General features: G+C 33.3%; 2 protein-coding genes across 15 annotated transcripts in view; one reads left to right on the top strand and one right to left on the bottom strand.

The window, feature by feature from the left end:
- MCPH1 (microcephalin 1) overlaps nucleotides 1-23,718 on the top strand; it is a 122,322-nt gene that overhangs the window by 32,700 nt on the left and 65,904 nt on the right. For 7 of the 13 annotated variants that reach the window (XM_064412135.1, XM_064412136.1, XM_064412137.1 and 4 more), the window contains 3 exons: nucleotides 1,169-1,206; nucleotides 4,229-4,391; nucleotides 10,190-10,267. In XM_064412135.1, coding sequence (XP_064268205.1) covers nucleotides 1,169-1,206; nucleotides 4,229-4,391; nucleotides 10,190-10,267 — 279 coding nt within the window. Of the gene's footprint in view, nucleotides 1-1,168; nucleotides 1,207-4,228; nucleotides 4,392-10,189; nucleotides 10,268-12,712; nucleotides 13,784-23,718 lie in introns of those variants that run through there. The other 6 variants (XM_064412139.1, XM_064412140.1, XM_064412144.1 and 3 more) reach the window with 4 other exon arrangements.
- ANGPT2 (angiopoietin 2) overlaps nucleotides 13,897-23,718 on the bottom strand; it is a 41,892-nt gene continuing 32,070 nt past the window's right edge. For both annotated transcript variants that reach the window (XM_064412150.1, XM_064412149.1), the window contains 4 exons: nucleotides 20,540-20,641; nucleotides 19,845-20,011; nucleotides 16,565-16,695; nucleotides 13,897-15,205 (listed from right to left, as the gene is read on the bottom strand). In XM_064412150.1, coding sequence (XP_064268220.1) covers nucleotides 15,045-15,205; nucleotides 16,565-16,695; nucleotides 19,845-20,011; nucleotides 20,540-20,641 — 561 coding nt within the window. In that variant the 3' untranslated portion in view covers nucleotides 13,897-15,044. The remainder of the gene's footprint in view (nucleotides 15,206-16,564; nucleotides 16,696-19,844; nucleotides 20,012-20,539; nucleotides 20,642-23,718) is intronic.

The raw sequence follows: 23,718 nt of genomic DNA on the forward strand, positions 1-23,718 counted from the left end.
GGAGACTTGGGGAGCTTACCACTTGTGGTCATGGTAATATATTGGGGGGCAGAAGTGGGAGTTAGTATTTCATATGGACCAGTAGCTATATGGAGAAGTAATTTAAATTCATATACTGATTTTGAAAATTATTCGGTTTTTTTAATCATTGTATAAAATTCAGTCTCCTTTTCCTACAAAATCAAAATGTTTGTGTATATATATATTTGTGCATGTTTATGTAGCTACGAGTAATTCTTAACTAAGATGATCAAAACCTCTTCTTGCATATGTTTTTTAATGACCATTTTCTATGTAGTTATGTATTTCTCTGATACTGCTAAAATTGATGTTCTGTCCTGCTTTTGTGCATAATGGAGGCTTTCATGGTCAGTGGTGGTGAACTTCCTCCTCTTCTCACCTCTGTAATAATAATTCTTCCCAAGCTTATTTTAAGTCCGTATGGGGCAAACATTCCTGCTTCTTGCATAAGCTATGGGAAGTATGGCAGGAGAAGGGAGGACGGCTGTTTAAGGTGTCTCAGAATTGCTGATTTGAAGATTGCTGTATTCTTTGAATATGTTCTGCTTGTGGTATTACTTGGACAACTTTTATTCACTAGAAAATACTGAAGAGTTGAAAGAATGTTTATTTAACCTTAACATAAAATACTGAAGTTGTGCCAAAACCCCCCAAAAATACAGTATCAAAATAAAAACAAAATCAATAAAATTATATTTCTTGTTTCTGAAGCCTCCCAGCCAGTTTCTACCTTTATTTTGGAAGAAACTGGAATTTTAAAATGCAGGTTTTCTTTGTTGTGGGTAAGCTTCCATTTCCTTTCCATCTGATGAAAACTTAGTAGACCAATACTGACCTTATTTCTGTGGCATCTCAGGCTGGAAATCCTTTGCATTTTGCTTTTACTAAAAAAAAACTTACATTCCTGTCTTCTGCTCTATCTTATGCTTTGACATAAAACATGATTGAAGGGTTTTCCTTCCTTCCATATCCTCAGAGTTTAGTATTTCTAGTATATGTGCTAATTAGTACAATCTTTTCCCCAGGTGATATTATAGTTATGAAGTAGTTTGCACCTTTTAACATAACATTTTCTAATTTAAGGGGTTTTTTTCAAAGGGATTTTTTTCATTTTTTTTATGTTTTCTTGTTTCTTTCATGTCCCTAGCCAACAAGGACACTAGTTATGACAAGTATGTCCTCTGAGTAAGTATTAACCATTTTGACTCTTTATTCAGCCTACCATTTAAATTTGAATATTGATATATTTTTTATGCTTATAGAAAATTAAATTTATCTTTGGGCTCTGCACTTTATTTCTTTCTGTATTCTTGCTAGAAAGTTCTTTGTACATGTATATTTTGTTGTTATTTTCACTATATATATATATATATATGGTTTTGTTGCTCTGGTAGAGACTGAAGTAGTTCCATAGGTGAGTTTAACAGGGCTTCAGAGCAATAAAACTGAAATCTCAAGCAAGTTTTGAATTTATCTGAAAGAAATGTACATAATAGTTGTATGTAGTAAATGGTTCAGCCCAACACGGCCTTTTCGGCATACATTTTAATTATTTCCATTTAAAAAGTCATAATCTGAAACATCAGTTTAAAATGTTTTATTTCATATGAATAGTTGCAGAATAAATATCAGTTGTAGGCTTTCTAGTGACTTAGTTTCAAAACATTAGAAGCAGCTGCCACTGCATATTTTGGGGGAGAGTTAATAATTTTCTGGCATGTTCTTATCATTCTCTTAAAAGTCTTAAAGCATAAGGAACATCCAACAAAAACATGATTCCATATTTTATACTACACTTGCTTACAGTTTTTGAATTCTTTTTCAAAACTCAAGATATTTATACTACCCAAAAATCTGTTTCAGGTTTGCTGTAACTAAATGTTGACAGTTACATAGAAATAAATACTCAGAAACAGCACTTAGTGGCTATGCTTTCAGAAGTTTTTTTTTAAGAGGTTATCAATAGCTATTAACATGTGTACTTGTATATGTCAGAAACATAACATAGAATTAATATTTTTCTTCTATTTAATGTGACTGGATGCTAGTAACACCAGGACTGTAAAATGAACCTCACAAGTCATGCAATGCAGAATCACCGTGTGTCATCACTACAGTGCAAATAGTAGGGGAAAACAGAGGCTGTGGTCTGCCTGAAAGAGGAGAACAAATCCTGGCTGAGCTGGGGAAATTTACTTTTTTTTTAAACAGGTCATTAATATATTATTTCTTTCATGTTCTCATAAGTTGACTTTTCCCACCACTCATTTACTACTTCCTTAAATTAAATTGTCTGGGCATAAAAATTGCTTTTCTTCAGAACCTTTTCATCATGACTGCTTTTGGCTGACTACAATTGTAGGCATTCATCAGCTTGTAAGTGGATGAAGGGAAAAGGATTGCTTCTGACACAACCAAAGAACAGAAAACAGTCCTCCAAAACACAACCCAGTGGTCAAAAGCCAATTCTACTACCCAGTAGCTACAGCCTCAAAAGTGGATCCTTAGAATTTACATTTTAAGATGCATGAGTTCAATGGTTTCATGGCATAATAAATGCTGCTCACTGATTCACAACCATACAGCTATCTAATTTTCTGATTTAAAAATTCAGTGAAATTTTGCTCTAAATTTTCATCCACCAGTTTTTGCAGCTGTCTCAAGTATAAACTGGTGAGTTTTCTCTGCAGTTTGTAAGACGTCTTCAATTCAAGACTTGTAAAACAGAAATTTTTCTTCTCCTTGTGAGAAATTTTGTGCAGACATAGGAAGAATTTAGAAAAGGTTCAGGTAAAGCATGGAGCATGCAGTCTGAGCAGGGCCAGCCCCTATGGGTTGCAATGTTGCAAAAACATTACCTGTAGGCTATATCAAGCTAAAGCTCACAAAATGAAAAGGAAATACTAAGAATTCTAATAACAACCAAAGCTATATAGCCAAAGCCAGAATTCATACTAGAGAGAGTCATAGGATTTTTTGAAGGCTCTCAACATACAATATCACCTTTTGATTTAATTGTGACATTCATTTGCTGCACTGTTTTCACTATTCTTTATTTTGTTTGTTTGTTTTAAGCTTCTTGAAAAATACTTGCTCCAATTTTTGTGAAGAATTTTCTTGCAGTTTTGTTAGGATTCTGTTAAGTGGTGTTTGTTTTAGCTGGGATACTTTGAGAGTTCTAACAGACTTCCTTTCTGTGGAGTTAAATGTAGTGAGAATGAAGCAACCCCAAAGGCTTCTGGAGATGCTCTGAGTGCACTTGCATTGTGTCTGTGATCAACTCAGAAGTTTTGCCTTAAAGGATCACCACTGTGATAGTGTGGCTGTGTTCAAGGTTGTGACTAATTGCTTTCTCTAGTGTTGCATGGACATTTCCAAGTTAGTATGAGGAGTAGAGGAGGTCACCAGAATTTTGCTTTAATTTACAGATCCTTAAGGATCATTTATAATTGTAAAAATTATCATTCATAAAAACAGTAAATTGTTATCATGCAACAGCTTTTCTCTTGTGATACCAGTCTTCCTGTTTTCATAATTTTATATTTATGTGCTCCTGCATAGCTATGTAGAGAGCTTAAATTAGAATTCCAGTTATAGATGGCCATTCTGGAATTTAGATCTAATTTTATGTATTTCATTAGAACTGTATTTAAGGATAAGTGAATTTTTAATTGAAACATTGGCATAGATGTGTAGGTTGCAAGCCAGATAGAACTTTAGGACTTTTCTAAATTTAGACACAGCATTATTCAGATGCTGAAAATCTGGGGCTTCTTAATGAAAAGCTGTTAATTGTGCTGTGTCTAAATGTTTACATTTCTTGGTACTACTTTTTATAGTACAATAAAAGAAACAAAGAATTAGGCTCTGTTGTGTTGGGCATTGTACACAAACAACATAATAGATAATTCTGCACTCAAAAGCTTTTATTTAAACAGACAAGATAGATGGGGGGGCTAAAGGGCTTTGATGTGCAAGTAGATGTGATTGTGTGATAATGGAAAAGGATCTGTTAGGACTCTGGAGAGGTTAATGAATTTAGAGCTAGCAAATGGGTAGAGGCTTAGTGAGAAAAGGATAAAAAATGTTTAGTAGGGAAAGAAATTAGGTGGATTTAAATTAATTTGCAATGTATCTATATGCTTCTATAATTCTGCCTTCCTCCATTCAATGGTGCATGGGCTTTTTTACCTTTTCTTCTTGTTAGGAAGCAAAATACAGTAATTCAGGTCGTGAAGAAACTTGGAGACTTTTTGTTCTCAAATGAAGTGTGTGAAACAACAAGTCATGTAGTTACTGGGAGTCCTCGTCGTACCCTGAATGTTATGCTGGGAATTGCTCGTGGGTGTTGGATTGTTTCTTATGAGTGGGTAAGAAATGCTTTCTAACTTTACTACACAATAAATTACATTTCGTTTGTATAGCTGAAATATCAACCATGTTTGTGTCCATGCTACCTGCAATGATGCCAGTGTTAAGTTATTCAGGCTTACTTAGAGTTAGTTCAATTAGATGAAATTTGTCTATGTGAAGATCTATTAGTTAGTTCCAGTTTTTCAGTGCTTAATTTAACCAAAATATTCCTGTGTTGTACCTCATTATCTAGTTTATTTATTATCTCATGGATGAGAAACTCATGTCCCATGCATTATTTTTGGACAGATTAATTTCTGCTCAACATTAGCCAACTCACATTATTCAGATTGAACTTTTTATGTCCTGATATATTTCTGTTATGTTCTGAAACATGTGTTCAGCATTGGAAAAAAATGAAGATGAAGGGAAATTCTTAGATATTTCACTGCAAATGGGAAAAAATGTAAAATAGGAATAGTGGTGACTGGATGGGGAACTTATCTGTCAGCCCAGGTTTAAACCATCTCAATTGCTCACTGTAATAACAGAGATTAACCACTCAATCTGACACTGAAGATGACAGCGTCTCAGCTTTCCTCATGCTTCCAGAGCTATAAAACATTGATCGTGAAATTTATATGGAAATAGCTCTCTATCTTCAACAGAAAAAGGTTGTTCAATAACTAAATTTTGTAGTTTCCTCTTTCTTATAGATACTTTAAAATTTACTTGTTGAGTGGAAAATAAAGTGCTGCCTTTTTGTTTTCAAGATGTCTGGCAGTTACCAATATGAAGCTTGTCCTATATGATATATATGCAGTTATCTGCAGTATATTTCAGGTTTTTCAGAAGTTCTTGGTGATTAATTTCCCTTGTAATAGAGGGTTTGCGTCTTTGGTCATCTTAAGGATCCAGTAATGTGCCTTTGTGGCAAAAGAAAACTAATAGCATCCTTGGCTGCATAAAGATGAGCATATTTGAGCAGGGGTTTTGGAGACGAACATCTCCACAGACTCATTCCAGCCTACTATATGATTCCTTGCATCTATTAGTTAAATGCACTAAATTATCTGTCCCATGCTTAGCTTTGTATGGAGAATTAAAAAAGTCACAACGTAATTGTCACAAGTTACTTTTTCATGACAGGATGCTCAAACAGGAAAGCTGCCTTATTCCTTGAGAAAAAGCTTCAAATAACTACTAAGCTAGAGATAAAGTACTACAAAATAGTTTCCTGTCTTTGTACATAAAGCAATATGGATAATCAGAATTCCAACAAGTGCTGTCCTAGAATTTAATTGCCCATTTTATGCCCTATACCTCTGAAAAAATGCATGGTGAAAATATCTACCTATTCTCTTCATAGAGCAGTATTGATTAGAAATGTTCTCCTCTTGTCTTATGGTCTACATTGTAGACTCATCATGGGATCATCTATACCCCTCATATAATACCAACAAGTTGAATGAAATTGTTCCAGGGATTAGTTTGTCCCTGCAGATGTTATTGGATCAAATGCTGATGCTGTTTTCACTCATTTTATTGAGCTGCTATTTAGACAAAGTTCTGAAGTTACTGGGAGAGATGCATGAGAAAGAACTAGAGACAAAGTTCAGATCTCCAGATCAAGTTTGATCTTATAGTATCTGTTATCTGGAACTATTTTAGAACTGTGCTTATCTCTTTCACAGAGACTAGGTACAACTTTGCCCATAAATGTGTATTCCCTCAATTTATTTATTTACTTATTTAACTGAAAAAACAGTGCTTTGAACCTTTTTTAAAAAAATATTTCTTCACCTGTTTAAATCATTGACTCATGTGATATAAGTGCTTCATTGTCTTATTTCATATTGTGCCAATGGCCATTTGGCCATAAGATGGCCAAATACTTTTGCCCTGTTTTTACCCAATTTAGTTAACTAGAGAAGAGTAAACTGAAGCCTTACCTAGCCAGAATTGAGGAATTCAGTAGAAAATTAGTCAGAAAAATTTCATCTAAGAAAATAATCTCCTTTTATTAGTGCTATATAACTGAAGCCTTTAAATGTAATCAATCCTACCATTAGTATTTTCACTGATAAAATAGTTCAAATTGGATAATTTAAAAAATCAATCAATCTGGAAAAATTAGCAGTACCTTATAAACATGGTATTACTTTGAGCAGTGATGATTGTCTTTTGGAGATGTTTATCAGGGTTTCAAGAATATATTTACCTCTGCCTTTTGTCTTGTAATGTGGACATCATTTAGGAAGAAGTGGTTTTTTTCTTCTGAGAAAAACTTAAAATGTTATTTTTAAAGATGGATGTTGGAGAAGTACCAAATTTAACATCAGACATTTAACCTTCATAGCACTCCATTTACATTTTCAAGATGAATTATTCAAGTATAAATACCATATGATCATTCATTGTGCTAGCTGGATAGGTGAGAGACCTTAAATAATTAACAAAATAGTGTGTTTTCAGACCCTTTGAGCTAACTCTTTCATAACTGCACATTTGAAAACTTCCAAATAGGCTCTCTATTCTCAATAGAAACACACATTCAGAAGTATTCAGCTAAGAATAATATTGCAAATCATAACTTCTTTTTGAATTACATGAATCTGAAGCATTTTTTGGTGTTGCTATGAAAATATTACTGGTTGAAAATTTGCCAAAGCCAGAAACAAATTTTCAGTGACTTGGAATGGAAAGCTCTTGTCTTTGTTTTCATGAAAACTGAATGTTTTAGTGAGTGGTGACCTAATTATTTACTGCAGGACCTGTTCATGAACTCAGTATCCAATTTTCTTTTTATCTAAGAGAGTAGATATGATGCCTTTGTACTCAATTCCAGAACCATGATAGACAAGCATTAATCCATCTTTTGTTAAGACAAACAAATTTCATTTCTAAACAAAGTTCTGTAAATACTACAAGGGTTGATAAAGGTCATTGCTGTAGAATTGGCCTGGAAAATGGAATAGGATTACTTAATCATAAATAATCTTTTGGGTTTATATTTCAATCTGTTTAGGTTGTTTTCCAGCTACTTTTGATACAAACATGGTATTGGTACTATAAGGACATGATGTATATGTAATACAGAACAGTACATCTGTTCCTGCTCAAGTTTATTTATGAAGAATTTTTTTTTTTACTGTAGTGGGTCTATGAATTTTATTCAAAGTTAAAATTTTCTTGGTTCAGTTAAAGTTGATTTATATTTTGATTAAAAGAGAAATTACATTAGCAAGTTTCTTTTATGTTCAATAAATATATACAGCTATATAAAGCTGAGAGGCTTTGATATTATTATTGTAATTTGTTAAAAGTAATTATAAAAAATATACACAGGTACCACCCTAAAATGTATAACTTACAATCCTAAGTTGCAGTCTTAACTGTATTTTTTAAGAAGTTACAGTACTTTTCTTAGCTGAACATTTCAATGCATTATTGGATTTTGAATATTTTTAAAGGTCATTGATTATTAATGTGCTTAACTCTTATTTTTATGTTTGGTATGATATACTGACTGTAGAAATTATTTTCTCTTTGCACAGCTGTTACGTTTTCAAATATTTGATTGTGCTTTTTCTAAAAGTAAACATAGTATTCTTTGGATGTTTTGTAAACAAATTTAGCAGTAAGTCTAAGGATATGCTGCTTTTTTTTTGTGAGCAAAAAATTACTCTTCATTTCCAATAGCCTGCAAAATTGGACACCTCTCCTCACAAGTCAAACATCACTTGTCACATCAAACAAGGAAAACAGCTTTTGTAGAAGCTCTCATTTGAGGTTGTTGGCTTCCCTGGAAGCCAACTTTGGACTGAAAACTATAGAACTTATTTAGAAAATAATTTTGTTATGAAAACTGAATTTGCAATTTACTGCTTGTAACAATGGATTTGGGGCAAAAGAACCCTTTACAGAAACTTATTTTCTTACAAGCAATTGGGCCATTTTATAAGGTTTACATTACTAGTTTATGATTAAATTTGTTCAGCTTAGAATTTTCCATTAGTGAGCTATAATATTGTAAAGGATAACTTTACCATGCTCTGTATATTTAATACCAGTTTTTATCTACGGGGAATATTTCATAGACTCGTTCACAAATTTTAAAAGGGAATATTTTATAATTTAAATTTAAACTGATAATATATGCATTTGTATGACAGAGTATTTCAGTCATTATGTATCAAGCATGGAAATAATTTTAGACACGGATGAAATTCAGCTTGCTCTGAGATGAATAATGACAACTGTTTAATAGTGCATGGCTGTGCTAATGACTTAATCTATTTGAAATGGCTAGAGAGCTATTTAGGGAACATATGAGAGAGGTTGAATTATCCTAAAACAGGGATTTGCTTTCTGATAAATTCTATATGTCCCATTTAGAGGGTATATGTCTCTTTCTTGTTCAGGTAGCTTCACTTGCTCTAAGAGCAACGGGATGTCTCACTGGTTGGTAACATTGCTTTTTTTGAACTTAAGGGGTGCCAGATGGCAACTACAGAAGAAACATTGTGAAGCTCAAGTACCTGTAAATGGGAAAAGTTGTTGAGTTGAGTGACAGTGGACAAGCTTAGCAAAGAAGATACCAGTGTTTTACCTCTGTGAGAAGCTTTATGGCTCACCACTTAGTAAACCAATGAAAAGAAAGAATCTCATCTTCCATCAGAATGGTCTTCAGAATTTAGTCTGTCTACAAATTAGGAGTAGAATGTCCTTTAATATGTCTCAAGGGCATAGGAACTTTCTCTTTTTCCATTTTCCCATTAAGACAATGCTTTTGCAATTGAGGGATAGTATTTGAATACTCTCCCATGGAGCTTTTAATATTATAGTCTACCAAATGCAAGTTATGATAAATTGTCCTGAAGAATGTTTAGAAAATCAATCTGTAAAAAATATTGGGTGGAGTAGTTTGGGGAAAATTTTACCAAAAAAAATTTAAATATCAGAAATTGGAAATGCAACCATTTTAAGTAGGTTTTTTCTGTTAGACATTTGGTGCTGGTCCTGATGGGAACAGAAGTCTGCAAGCAGCTCACAGTTTTAGGATTACTAGTCTCTAAAGATTATATTGGTCCAGTGTTTCAGAGCTCAGTTGCACACAAATGATTATGTGTTTGCTGGAGAGTCAGTGTTCTGCAGTCTTCTTTTCTGCTCTAGAGTATGACACTGACAAGAGATTGCGACAGAGCAAGACATTGAGTTATTCTTCTTTGCAGAATGATTTATATATGTGATGTGGATTCTATGCAATAGTTGCATAATCCTTGTTGTAGTAGGGGTCCAGTATTGTTTGACATCTTCATTTATGATCTGGATGATGGGGAAGAATGCACCCTCAGCAAGTTTGCAGATGTTAGAAAACTGTGAGGAGTGTTTGATAAACCAGATGGATGCTCCTGTTCAGATGGACTTTGACAAGCTGGAGAAATGAACCACCAGAAACCTTGTGAAATTCAATGATCACTAAACTGAGAGAACAGAACTGGTATATTAGGACTTCCCTCTTCAAATTTTTTGCTCTGTGTATTGTGATTAAAAAATAGTTGACTTTTTGAATATCCTCACAATGTTTTAAAATGTAATATAGCTGTGCATAGAAGTATGACTGATATTTCAATTGTTTGTTTTAGTTGTAAAAATTGTATCTTTCTTAATTACTGATTTTTGAACAAAGATTTGGTTTGGGTAAATGAAATAGCAAACCAGCTATTGTAACAGCACTGTCACTTCTAATTACACATTCAAAAAGTTTATTTTAGAAATTTTAAGATTCTACTTACCACTTATTTTATTTTAGGTTCTGTGGTCTTTGGAATTAGGCCATTGGATCTCAGAGGAACCATATGAGCTTTCATCCAGCTTCCCTGCAGCTCCTGTAAGTTTAATGGTCCTTCAAGCTTGTGAACCTTCTTTTGTTTATCTGGGAAATTATTTGCTCTCTAAATAGGTTTTGTGAATAAGGAAGCCTACTAGAAAAATATTTTTTTTTAAGCAGGTACTGTAAGGAGTTATTTTCTTCTTCATCCAATACTTTTTGAGGTGTGTGCAAAACTTTGGTACATGTGGAAAATGCAAAATGTTGATTCAACAACTTACACCTGAATAAACCAGCATCTTACTGAAGTATAAATGTTCTTTAATTTTGTTTCTATTTGTACCTGTGTACAAACTGGAGAAGTGTGTTTTTGCCAAATGGAAAAATTTGCAGGTCAGGAACTCTGGTTTTTTTTGCCCAGAAATTACTTGGGCAATGGAAAATTACTGTGCTCTTCTAGAACTGCTAAGTAGGAAAAAATGTAGGATTTTCCTGCCTCTAATAATCATTCTCAAGTACTGAATTGGGAACTAGTGCACAAGTAGTATGTGGGGGCATGATGTACCTGTATAGACCTCAGTGCACTTCGTGTGTTGTGAATTATTAAACAGGAATTTTCTTTTGGTTTTAAAACAAGTAGAAGCCTAACTGGTTACTAGTCAATCATTCCAATAATTTTCCCTCCACTAAATTAGTGTCTGACATTTATTTCTCAAAGTTTCATACCAGCTTTGAAGAAAGTACAGTTAATGGGCTGTGAAATTTATTTTTACTGTAATTTTATTAACTGTTAAGAACTTCTACTTAGCATTCTTTCTAAATCTATAACTTATGTAAATTTACATATCCAACATTAATATGTAGTATTTATTATATATATTATTTATTTCATTATTGTGAAGTGTATGTTCTCAAAGTTTAGGGAAACTGTAGCAGTTATTCTCAACCCTTAAAGAAATTAATTATCCATTATAATTTCATACTTTTTATAAATTGAGAAAGTAGATTGTTTTATATAGCAAATACAGTAAGAATGATAAAACTTAATGTGAAAAAGAAATAAGAAGCGTGTCCTGTTTTTTCCCCTTTTTTGTATTTCTATGAAAAAATCTACACTGAAGTTCATATTAACTTACTTTGAGTTTTCTGTTTCTTTTCAGATTACCTTGATTAATAATAAAGTATGCTATCAGTAACAATGTACATATCATTCTTTATAAGTGATTCCTCTTGGGGTTTTTTTGAGATTCCATTTAGAGGTTTTATTCCTGAAGCCAAAGTAAGGAGACCTTGAGAGATGGTGAGAATGTAAAATTAAGGGAGGTTAGGGTTGTGCTAAGAACCTGAATCACTTCTTTTGCAATATGCTGTTCTTGCAGAGGAACAAATTTGGAATCCAAGGCAATATTTCCACTACCATTCTTTATTTAGTTGCTCTAATTTCTTACTCTAACAGATATCTTATTTTTTGGTTGATGCAATAATTATTTGAGTATGCATTTATTAATGTGTTTTCATTTGCTTTTTTTTTCTTGTTTCTTTCCTGCTTCCTACAAAGTACTTAGAGAAAATAGAAGTTTATTTGATTACAGGAAGTAATTAAAAGTAGGGGTTACCTTGCTGTTATGTTTTACTTGTTTGTACTAGGTCCAAAGAAGTTTTTGCTGCTTTGTTTCCTATTATTACCTTCCTTCTGACATGTCCTCCTGTTGCTTCACTTTGGTGCTCAAGCCATGCAATCTTCTTTAGGTGAAATGTCATTTAAAGACATTTTGCCTCTAAAAAGTTACATTTGTGTTATAAATTGATCCCTTTTTCCCCAAAATGAAGTCTCTTAAAACAATTGATCCATTCAATGTCTACATCAATATTTTTGATCACTTTCCCAGAACAGTCATCAGAAAGCCTCAAATTTTATAAACTTTTTTTCAACAAATCAAAACTATCCTTGCAATATTATTTTAGTCATACAGAGTTTTCTTACTAAGATAAAGGTAGTGTCAACCAGAAGTTAGCACTGCTTTTCTTTTCCAGGTTGAGCATTCAGATGCCATCATGGTTTTTAAAAACATTTTGGAGGATTTTTGTTTGTTTGTTTTCTTGGTTTTTTTTTTTTCTTTCCTTTTTTTATTGGTGTGCATATGCTTACTATATTGGGAGTATTTTCTTTAGTTGTCTGATTAAATGTACCCACACAGGAAATGCAGTAATGTAGACTCAGCATTTCTATTAAATTTCATAGAATAATAAAATATTTTAGATTAGCAGGGACCTCTGCAGCTTGTCTAGTTCAACACTGTGATCCAAGGGACTTGTCCAATCCACTCTTCTGGTAATAAATGAATACATTAAATGGAAAATTCCCCAATTCCAAATGGTATTTAATGCCTGTTGTCCCTTTCTCTTGTCTCACAGCAGAGCACCCCCAAGAAGGGTCTGGCTTTGTCCTCCCTATGCCCTCAATCAGGCACCATTAAGGTCTCCCCTTCCCTTTCCCTGCTCTAGGCTGAAAAACAACAACTCTTAAGGCTTCTCTTGGTATGCTGTGTGCTTGTTGGGATGTGTGGCCCCTCTACTAGTAATGACTCTTCCAGACTTCTCTCTAAGACATTTCTTGAAAATTCATTAAAGCAATTTTGGTAAGTATTTTTTCTTTAGTTTGGGATATGTATATTCTTACAAGTTTCCTATGAAAAATAATAAAATGCTAAATAGTCATTTCAAATACATAGAGATTATTTTATGGAACTGTTCAGACAGTGACTATTAATTTACATTCTTTAGGTTTATATAAAATCAGATCATGAAGTAATATTAGAAATATTTTTTGTCTCTGCTACACTTAGTAATGATGACATACATTTTCAGTGAAGAAGAATGGTGGTGTTGTGTGTGGTGGGGTACTCTGACATCAGCTTTAATGATTGTCAGTATAAAATGGAGAGATTTATTCAATCTTTCTCAAAACCACTTACTATTTTCAAGATAGAAACATAGAATCATCAAGGTTGGGAGAGACCTACAAGATCATCCAGTCCAACTTCCACCCAACACTTCCACTGTAACCTGTAAACAGCATCGCCCACCACATCCAGATGCCTCTTGAACACCTCTAGGGATAGTGACTCCATGACCTCTCTGGGCAACTTGTTCCAATGCCTGACCACTGTAACATTGAAATTTTTTTTTCTAATATCTAATCTGAATCTGCCCTGTCTCATGTAAAGGCCGTTTCTTCTGGGCCCATGACTGCCAGCAGTGTAGAAGAGAGATCAGACCCCACCTCACTACAACCTCCTTTCAGGTGATTGTAGGGAGTGATGAGGTCCCCTCCTGAGCCTCCTCTTCTCCATCTAAACAACCCCAGATCCCTCACTCCTCCTCGTACAATATTTTTTCTTGACCCTTCTCAAGCCTTGTTGCCCTTACAACACATTTGTTAAGTTAACTGCTGGAAATATGTCTGGGGTTTTTGTTTTGTTTTGGGCTAAGTTCTTGCATTGTAACTAATTGAGTCATCTCTAAAATCAAAGTTTTACAAAATATTAGGCAGAGAATAAGCATGGGTATTAAAAACTAAGTGGAGAAAAACTGCCACTAAATTATTGTGATGCATGAAGAAATATCTTCTCAATCTGCTTTGCAATTTCAAAGTATACAGTAATAAAATGAAGGGGAAAAACAAAAAGGAAAGATCACCCAGGAGAGTAATTTATTCACATTGTGGTACATTGAGGGCCTACCTATAGAGAATTTTTAGGGAGAAGTCCTAACCTTACTGAAAAAAAAAACATAGTGTGACCTTAGATAATTTCCGATTATTTTTCTTCCTGTTCTTAAAATGTAATAATTTGTATCTTAAGTCATAAACATAAATTTAATTGTATCAAAGAACATGCATATGTTTTCAGTTAGGTTATTTTTACAAAACATATAGTTATATTACATCACCAGGTGATACATGATTGTCACAGACAACTGGGCATCTGGTGTTAATGCCGTTGTCTCAGTTTACAAAATACTGGTCACTTATTTTACAGGTAAATGACAAGGGAAGAAAAAAAGTGCAATTGTACATAAAAATGTATAGGAATACATGCTATATTGTAATTCATAGGGATTTTTTATAATTTAAAGATGGTGACTGAAACAGACTGAAAAATTATGACTTTTGTAAATGGTATTTCCCAAGAATAAATGCAAACTATTTAAAGGCTATTTGTCCTCTGTTAAACATATTCATACAGGCTACCGGAAAAAAATCCTCAAATAAGTGTAAAAAGTTGTTTAGGAGACTATGGGGGAAAATAATATATTCCCTAACTATAGGAATGAATTAATTACAGAAAAGTATTTTTTTATGTACACATAGGGCACACATGACACAGAAATATAAATAGTTCCAGGTCTAGCTAGAACTAAGCTAGAACTAGCTAAGTGTTTTATATTAATGTTTAAACTTCAGTGGTGAGGCGAAATGCATATTCCTAAAACTATTTTAGAGTTTTTTCACAGTTCCAGTTATTTACTAACACGTACATAACATAAATGATCAGTAAAACAGAGTCCTTAAGTTGTCTGACGTTTTCTTGGATGTTCTTTTTATTGAGTCATTTGGCCAAATCACTGTTATATCAGGTCGATGCTTTAGACATTGCGTCTGGTTGAATAATATGAGCTTTAGCTGATCAAGGCGATTGCAATTCAGGAACTGTACTGAACTGACCCCTTCAGAACACTAGTGCATGTTTCTGGGCTTGAAAAAATGAGACAAGTTGCTTGGTAAAATAAGTCTTTGAAGACTATACAATACATAATTCACATAATGACAAAGCATTTAGTAATCTGCTGGTCGAATCATCATAGTTGTAGCTTTGAGAGAATATCCCGAGCCCTTCCAGTAGTACCACTTGATCCCGTTAAACTTGTTGTTGTTCTGTCGTAATGGATAATACATTCCATTGAGGTTAGAAGGACCACATGCGTCAAACCACCATCCTACAAGACAGAAGACAAACATCAGCAGAAGTAATTCTCAAAATAGTATTTAAGGTCATTTTTTTGTCTGGAAATGAGAAAAGAATCAAAACCCAGTTTTTTGTTCTTATGATTTGGAAGTGTCAATGTTAAATACATGCCCCAAACTCAGGAAAGAAATGTATTTGTGTATCAACTCCATATTCTTGAATCTTACACAGTACATTGTATTTGAAAATTGAGAAGGGAAAGCGTTCGATTTATTATCCACATCAAACATTTCTGACAGTTTGAGGGCAGAACACAACTTGAACTATAATGATACCGAGTTGCCTTTGGTTTTATCTACTCTTTGGTAAACTCCTGTTTTTCACAGATTTAAACTCCTTTCTTAATTCTTTCTAGAGGAATTATTCAGTTCTCTGGGCTGTTCAGTTCAAAACTTCCTGAAACTTCATAAGAAGGAAAAGGAGAAAAAAACCAGCCCAAATGTGCTAGGTATCCATATAGTCCTGACTTCTTAGTGGGTCATAAGAAAAAATTATTTTTATTAATAAAATAATATTTTTATATTTCTCTTATGGTGGCGATAGTATGTGTGTTCTGTTTTGCAGGGCAGTATTCCAACTATCCTTTTGGATAAACTGAAGCTGTCTTTTTTTCTTGGAGCTTGTGCTATAGGAAAATGAACAATTGCTTAAGAGATAACAGGAAGAGAAGCCAAATTTACAAAGCACTTGTTTACATTTCAGAATGTGGAATTCTAGATGAACAAATTATAGGGAATTACTTGTGTAGTTGAAGATAAAAATACCATGTAGAACTCAAATATAACTAGTAAACAATGATTGGAAAAATGTAGATATATCTGTGGTATGTCTTTACCACTTCATAACTATATTGAAATAAGGAATTAAATTCTTATACCCTTCTGTGGCACTTGCAGCACACAGCAGCTCTTGGGGGTTTTTCTTCTCGGGTAGTTAGGTAAAAGGCTTATGCCTATAGAATCAGGAGCTATTTCACTGACAGTTGAATCTCTGAAAGTGGGGGTTTTTTTGCAGGGAGTTGTATTTTAATCTTTGAATTCCTTGGAAGAGGAATCTGCTATGTCTCTGATTAGTTCCACAATTAGAGACTTTCTTGTACCCCAACTTCAGGGAATTATTTTCTCTCCAGTTTTCACTTCTCTTGTTTTATTTTAACTAACTTTTGTCAAATGGTAAAACACTTAATCTAGAGTCACCATACTAGTATTTCTATCTGTGAGTTTTGAACTTTTTTAATAATCAAAATTTACTAAGTCAAAATTATTTATCTCGTAGACAATTTCAGTGCCAATAAAAATAGGAAGACTGAGAAACATAAAAACATTCGTACCTCCTGTTAGCATTTGTGAACATTTGCAAATACATTTGTCATTGTCTGCATCCTTTGTGCTAAAATCATTTCCTGGTTGGCTTATACTACTTATTTTGCCCGCTGTCCCAGTAAGTCCTTTAAGGTAAATCCTGTAGAAGCGAAAAATGGAAAAAACAATGATTACGTGGAAGTTGATGGAAGATGTCTGCAAAATAATGATGGAATAATTTGCAATAAATATCCTGTTCAAATAGTTTAATTCTCTTCTGGCCAATGTACTGCTGTAAGCTGTTTTTCAGTACAATGTTTTCATTTGAACCGAAATGGTCAGCACAATTTCTAATGAACATGTGTTTGTTCATGTCATATTAGAAGAAAAAGAGAGCAAGTTGGTAGTAACTTCTAGGATTTTTCATGCAGCTCATGTATTTGTTAATACTGAAAGTGCATTGTTGTACTTCAATGCAACAGTACATGCAATTATTTTCATTACATTCAGAAGTTTAAACCAAAACTTTTTTGATTCCTATTTTGCTGTTAGTACAACACAGCAATTTAGCATTACAACCACGCATATATGAGGTGACAGCCTTATTAGGGGTATTAATTCTGAGCTAGTAAATGATATTTTAGAAGTTTCTTAGTATTTCCCTTTCCATTGTCCTAGTTACTTATCCTTTTCATATCTTTCATAAATTTTAGTGTTAGCTCATCACAAGTATTCCAGGTTGCTTCAATTCCCTGGCAAGATAAGCGTTTGGTGAGGTTGCTGCTGTAGGCATCTTCTTGCATGGGTGCCAATGCAGTCTCAGTGGGGAGAGACACAGGGCACTGAACTGGGCAGGGCAATTACACAGCTGTTCCTGTGTTACCTTGAATTGGAAGGACTTGAACCCTCTGCTCCCACAGTATGTTTTTGGTGATTGCATTTCTGTATCAAACAGCTCATGCTTCTCAGAGGATTCTATTTGTTTAAAGAGGAGATCTGATTGTCTGAAGAGAATTAACTTGCCCCCCCCAGTCAGTCTTTATTTTGCATATAATTCTCTGCTTATGATAGAAATTGTCTTTGGTAGTTAAACAGATTATTTTAACCCATTTTATAGTCCCTAATTTAAAATATAAATAATTAATTTTATTCATTTAGGTTTCAAAAGATCAGTTCATTACAGATTTTCTTTAAAATATCTTTTAAAGAAATACTGTTTTTTCTTCAGTAATTATGAATTAATTCAGTAATTTCTTCAAAATTATGTAAGCCAATTTCTAACATAAATTATATTAAAGATTACAAGTATAAGGTATGAGCCTAGGCTGGGTTCTTCAAATATCATCTGAAGTCTAATATAAGCATAGTATTATTTATTTGTAGTTAACAATAAATTGTTAAAGGTACAGTTTAGTGTAACAGAGGATGAGAGGCAATGGATGGAAATTGAAAGTGAGATGTTCTGACTGTATATCAGAAAAGCTTTCTGCCATGAGGAAAGTAGGTTGTAACCTTGGGAGGTTATCAAGACCCAAATGAAAGACTCTGAGCAACCTGGTTTGGCTTCATAGCTTTGAGATCAGGAAGTTTGATTTAAACAAAGTCCATTCTGATCTCAGTTTAATATGAAGAAATTTCAGTTTTACGGCCCAACTCATAATCTTTTCAGCATTCAGAATGTATTCATCTTTTTTATGTAATGAATCACAGAATCAAAGAATCATTTGAGTTGGAAAGGACCTTAAAGATTACCTAGATCCAACCCCTTTCCCGTGGGCAGAGACACCTTCCATCAGATCAGGTTGCTCAAAGCCCCATTCAGCCTGGCCTTGAACACTGCCAGGGTTGGTACATGGAAGATGTTCTAAACTGAATACTTTCTTTGGATTTTTTCTTTTTTTTTTGTAATGTTAAATATATTCTTTAAACCACTCAATTTTATGATTAATTCCTTGATTGGTTGCATATTGTAATAAAATTGCTTTTACCATGTTAATTTTCAGTAATTATCTTTTAATATTGTGAATGGACAAGGGTAATCACCCATTTTGCAAAAGTTGCCTTTCTAAGTATTTTAAAGCATTACTTTAAAAAAAAAATCTCTGCTGTAGATTCTGTTTCCAGATGAAAAAATATTTACTTTGGAGTTAAGACAACTAAATACTACCAAGGCATTAAGATCTAAGATTTTCTGCAGACTAGATGCTGATAGTTTTTTATTGCTCTGTTTGCATATAAGACCTGAATTGAAATAACAGCATCAGGTCTCTCAGGTGTGTCAGGTTGACCTTATTTACAACAAATAGTTGCTAGGGATCTTGGAGAAAATCATCTAAATGTAGACCATTTTTCTGTCCAGTCACCCAAGCTCCATGAATCTGCAAGATTCTTATGAAGAAATATTTCATGGACCATGTAGTAGGAAAGCATTTGTTATACTGTGAAGTGTTTAGTTTCTTCTATAATAAATCAAACTATTTATTGTATTTACATATGTTGCAGAGAGCCTGGTGAATGACTATGAAATGCCCATATATTTCAGCTGTGGCTGGTACTGTTTCAAAATGTGTAATACTATGATACTGTTTAAAGTATATAATACTATGGTAATAGTTGTATAAAATATTTATTTTAAAATTGTATTATTTCTTTTTTTAACCAAGAATTTAGAAGAAATTGTGAACCTTTAGATTTTACAGGATTAGAGCATAAATAATAGGTCCAATAAAATTTGGTCTTTAAATTGAGAAGTTGGTGATAGGTGAAATGCACATTTGCTCAATTTTTACAGGTAGGAGAGTTATTGAGAATCTTAGCCAGTGGCTCATGGAAGGATAAGGCCACCTCACCTCAGTGTGCTCTTTATGACAACAGAACAGTTCCTAGAAGCCACTGACAAAAGGAAAATCCTTGCAGTATAATTCATCTTAGTCATCCACCTTTCAGAAATGTATTTATTGCAGGGAATCAGGATTTGATAGCAACTGCAGAGAGGTTCCTGTTTTTCTAATGACTGTGTACTGTCACCCACTATATTGGCACATGTATCCTATGTTATTCCATACTATCTCATCATCTTTGTGTTTTGTGTGTTATACTCACACAAGATGCACTCGTAAAATACACATTTTCTCCTCTGGAAAAATAAATTATTTTTTTAGGCAAGAGATGAAAAATTGAGAAAACATTACTTTCTGAGTGGGTTGGAAAAGAGTCATGATTTGTATGAAATAAGGCCATGCATCTACACAGTTTAGAAAGATTACTGTCAGAACTTTTTTTTTAATTAGATCTGATTTTTCTGCTTACCTGTATTTTTGTTCTTCACTTGCTAGAGAGAAGTGGTCATATAATGAATATGCCTCATTTCCTTCCCAGTCTTTCAGTTGTATTTTAAGAACATAACGCTTCTGATTAGTCAGTTGAGAAACAAACTCATTTCCCAGCCAGTACTCCCCAGCAGGATCACCAAATCCCTGTAATTTAAGTTGTATATTTAAATAGTTTTGTTTGGGTGGATTTTTTTCCTTTGATTTTAAAAAGATCAATTTATCAGTTTTTAAGTTTAATAGTTTTCAGCCTGTCAACTAAGAATTTTACTGTGTTCACAGGGGTTATTGATCTGTAATCTTTCAAAAAGTTGATTTCAGCAAGGACAAGCTCAGGAATCTGAAACAGTGAATCAATATTATTTATTAGATTTGGAGCAGTTCCTACTGTTGCCACTAGAAACACAAATATAAACAACTCAGAAAATGTAGACATAGGATGGAACAGTTGATTAAAAAAAAGTAAGGTTTCTTTTTAAAAACAAACATCACACTTGCAAGTCTGCTTAGGCAAACAACTTACACTATTCTGACATTTTCAAAATGAGCATCTAAGGACAAAGAGAACTTTTTAAAGTTGCTTACATTCTAAGGATGGTATTAATATAAATTTAGCATATTATGTTTCAAATAATAAAAACGGCTGATATTAAGGCTTCAGAGAACATTGTTTACCATCTTGTACTCCTTCCACGTCCGGTGGAAGTCCACACTGCCATCTTCTCGTTTCTGAATAACTGTCCAACCTCCTCCACCAGTTTCCATGTCACAGTAGGCCTACCAAAGTAAGCATGTAACAGCCTAAGTGCATGCAGTCACAGCAAAACAAAACTAGAAATCATGTAATTTGCATCATTCTATATTGTGGCAAGTCGTATGCAAAATATGAGTTAACCTAAAAAAGCAAGTTTTCACAGCTTTTATACAAATCAGTTGTGGTTGTCCATAAATAAATGATTCCTCAGTATATATCACACTTAACAGAATACCTTAACAAATGACACCTTTCACTTCTCCATCTTTTTTGTGAGAGATCCATTCAAATTTCCCATGACTTGTCAGAGCATAGATACTATTAAGTTCAGGCAATGAACAAACTGAAATGTATTTTTATTATCACAGTCATTGGTCAGTGCCTTTGCAAATGGTCTGACCCCAAAGTTAAATCTAAGTGTATTATCTGAAAGTTGTATCTTAAAGCCATGTTATTATACAGACTGCAGTGAACATCTGTGCTTGAACAAAAAAAAGTAACAATTATGTTCCCAAAGTTGTTCCCAAATATTATTAAATCACCTTTGAATTTGCCAATTTATTGCTAAAAATTTGAGAAGACTGACATGTAAAAAGCAGTTCACTGAACTCAGTTTTTGAATACTCAAAAAGTACATGCTTGGCACAATAAAATTCAAATTTGTAGGTGACCTGTTCAATCAGTCTCCCAGATTAAATCACTTCAGCACCAGAGGTGAAAGGTATTACTGAAAGTGCCAATATACTATGGAGATGCTGATGGGAAAAAAGTATTTTGAAAATTAATTGGAATTTTGGAGTGATGTTTGGGAAAAGTAGGGGATTAATTAACAGTAACATTTTGTGAATATGAGAATATCTAGTACAATTTTTCCTGAGAAAAGATTTCAAATTGTTGCATCCAATTCTGCTTTTCCAACACTAACAAAACTTATAACTAGATGTGGGCAGTCAGTGGAGCTAAGGTGGTGTAAGACAGTACGAAGAAAGTCTTCAGTATCAAAGAGATACTGAAGTCAGTATCTCTTTAAATTGCATATTAGTACTAATACTATCTTTAAGAAATATATTTAATTTCTTGTACAAGAATTCCTGTTTGGAGAATTCTCTTAATGTTTTATCATTTGGAAGTTTAATTTTTTTTAACCATTTTCTGCCAGGATACTGAAGTTCAGAGCCTTCTTCAGAATCACTCCACATCTTTGAAAATTTTTTAGTTCTATTTTGAGTATTGAACTACATTAACTTCTAATCTGTATTCTTTATCTTTTATCCAATAAGTGAAGTTGTGTCTTCCCATTTATAGTAGTACAGGCAAGACCTGACTTCTTACACTTCAATAGGATATTTCATCTGTAATTAAATAAATATTTTTTAAAGAAATTAGGTAAGTATTTAATTATTAATTTGGCTGTTTTCTTCACTGTTTAACAGTTCTCTAAGTAGTCTTACTTCTTGCCTAACTGCTGCTTGTCACAATATGCCTATAATTGCCCCAAATCATGACTGGGTGGTGCTACAGCTGTAATGTCTTTTTCATCCTCTTCTATAGGAGACTTATCAGTCTTATCAGTGCTAGCAGTTAGCAGATTTGAGCTCTTTGAACTGTTAGACATCCTGGAAATGTATTTTAAAAGTATGACTGCAGTGCAGCCAGTTTCCTTCTGTGCTGTGGTAGTGTTATGTGTTCACTTTGGGAAGTAAAGTGTGCTCCTTACTAGGTTTTTAATATAATTCACTCTTTTAGAGTATGTGTATTGTACGTATGTTATAAACTCACATCTATATATTTATATGAATCGGAATGTTTCAATCAAGCAGTATCACAAATACTGTTGAAAATCATTAGACCTTTGAAAGGAAAAGAAATCCTTTCAGCTGAAATATCAATTATATTAGTGTTTCAACAGGCTGTTGCACATTGGAAATCCAAAGCAGATACTTTAAGCTTGCAGTAGACTCTGTTCAAAATCAAAAAATCACAAGACATTCAGTTGGAGATTTTTAGAGAAGATAAAATAAATAAGGAAAAATGTTGGATAAGGGATTACCTTTTAAAGTATGAATGGAATTTAATTGAAACCTCAATTTGTACTCAAAATGTATGCAATTCCTTACACCTCAAAGTCTGTTTTTTGTTTGGCTTTACTAATATCTGTTTTTAATGACGGGTAAAAATGTGATGATAGTGTATAAATTAATTTAGTTAAAATAAAAATTCCCTTCAAAGGAAAGGCTGAAGATAAGGTATTGTAAGACAAGACAAATCTGTTTTAGAAGGCTAACTCATGATGTATAATGTATATGTGAAAATTAATTTCCACAGAGGGCTATGAAGAGGGATACTAGGAATGGACTAAAGCAGATGCAAATACTTTTTTTAAGCATCAATGCAAGTTAAAAAGCTGATTTAACAATGATCAAATATCACTGGTTGTAGAGAAAGTTGTTGACTCTCAAGCTTCACCCTTCTTGAAAGAACAGTATAAGCAGCCAGATGGGCAATAGAACTGTTTCACCCTTCTCTGAAATATGTAGTTTTTAACTATGTACAGTGGGAGGCCATGTATTAATTTATTTGAGTTGTGGGCTCAGTCTGATTTGCTATTGTAGTTGTTAATTGATGTTTTTGAATGTTATGTGCAATTTCCTTTATGCCTGTTGTCTAAATTTCAGTTTAGTTGGAATTAATATTTTGAAAAAAATCAATACCTTTAAATAGCACATTATTTTGTTCTAATGAGATTAAAATATAAATAGGGAATGACTGTGAATGCCTGTCATAAAATATTCCTGTTACAGGTAGTATCCATTTTTTAAGTGAGTGGTAAGACAACTAGCTTTAATAGACACTATAGATTCTTTGAGATAAATGCTGGGGTACTGCAAATAAGTTCCCAAAGGAAAAAGCAACTCGCTAGGAACTGAAAAATATAATGAGAAATTGAAGAGATGACCGTAAAAACCTCATGTAGATTTTTCTTACCAATAACAATTTTTAGAAGTTTACATAAATTTGGGAGTATAATTTTTCCACACCAAAAAAATTTCATCCAAATCAACTCTAAGTCTTTCTCTTAACACCATTACTAGAAGAGAAC

This window comes from Passer domesticus, chromosome 3 (assembly GCF_036417665.1).
Source record: "Passer domesticus isolate bPasDom1 chromosome 3, bPasDom1.hap1, whole genome shotgun sequence".
NCBI classification, from domain to species: Eukaryota; Metazoa; Chordata; class Aves; order Passeriformes; family Passeridae; genus Passer; species Passer domesticus.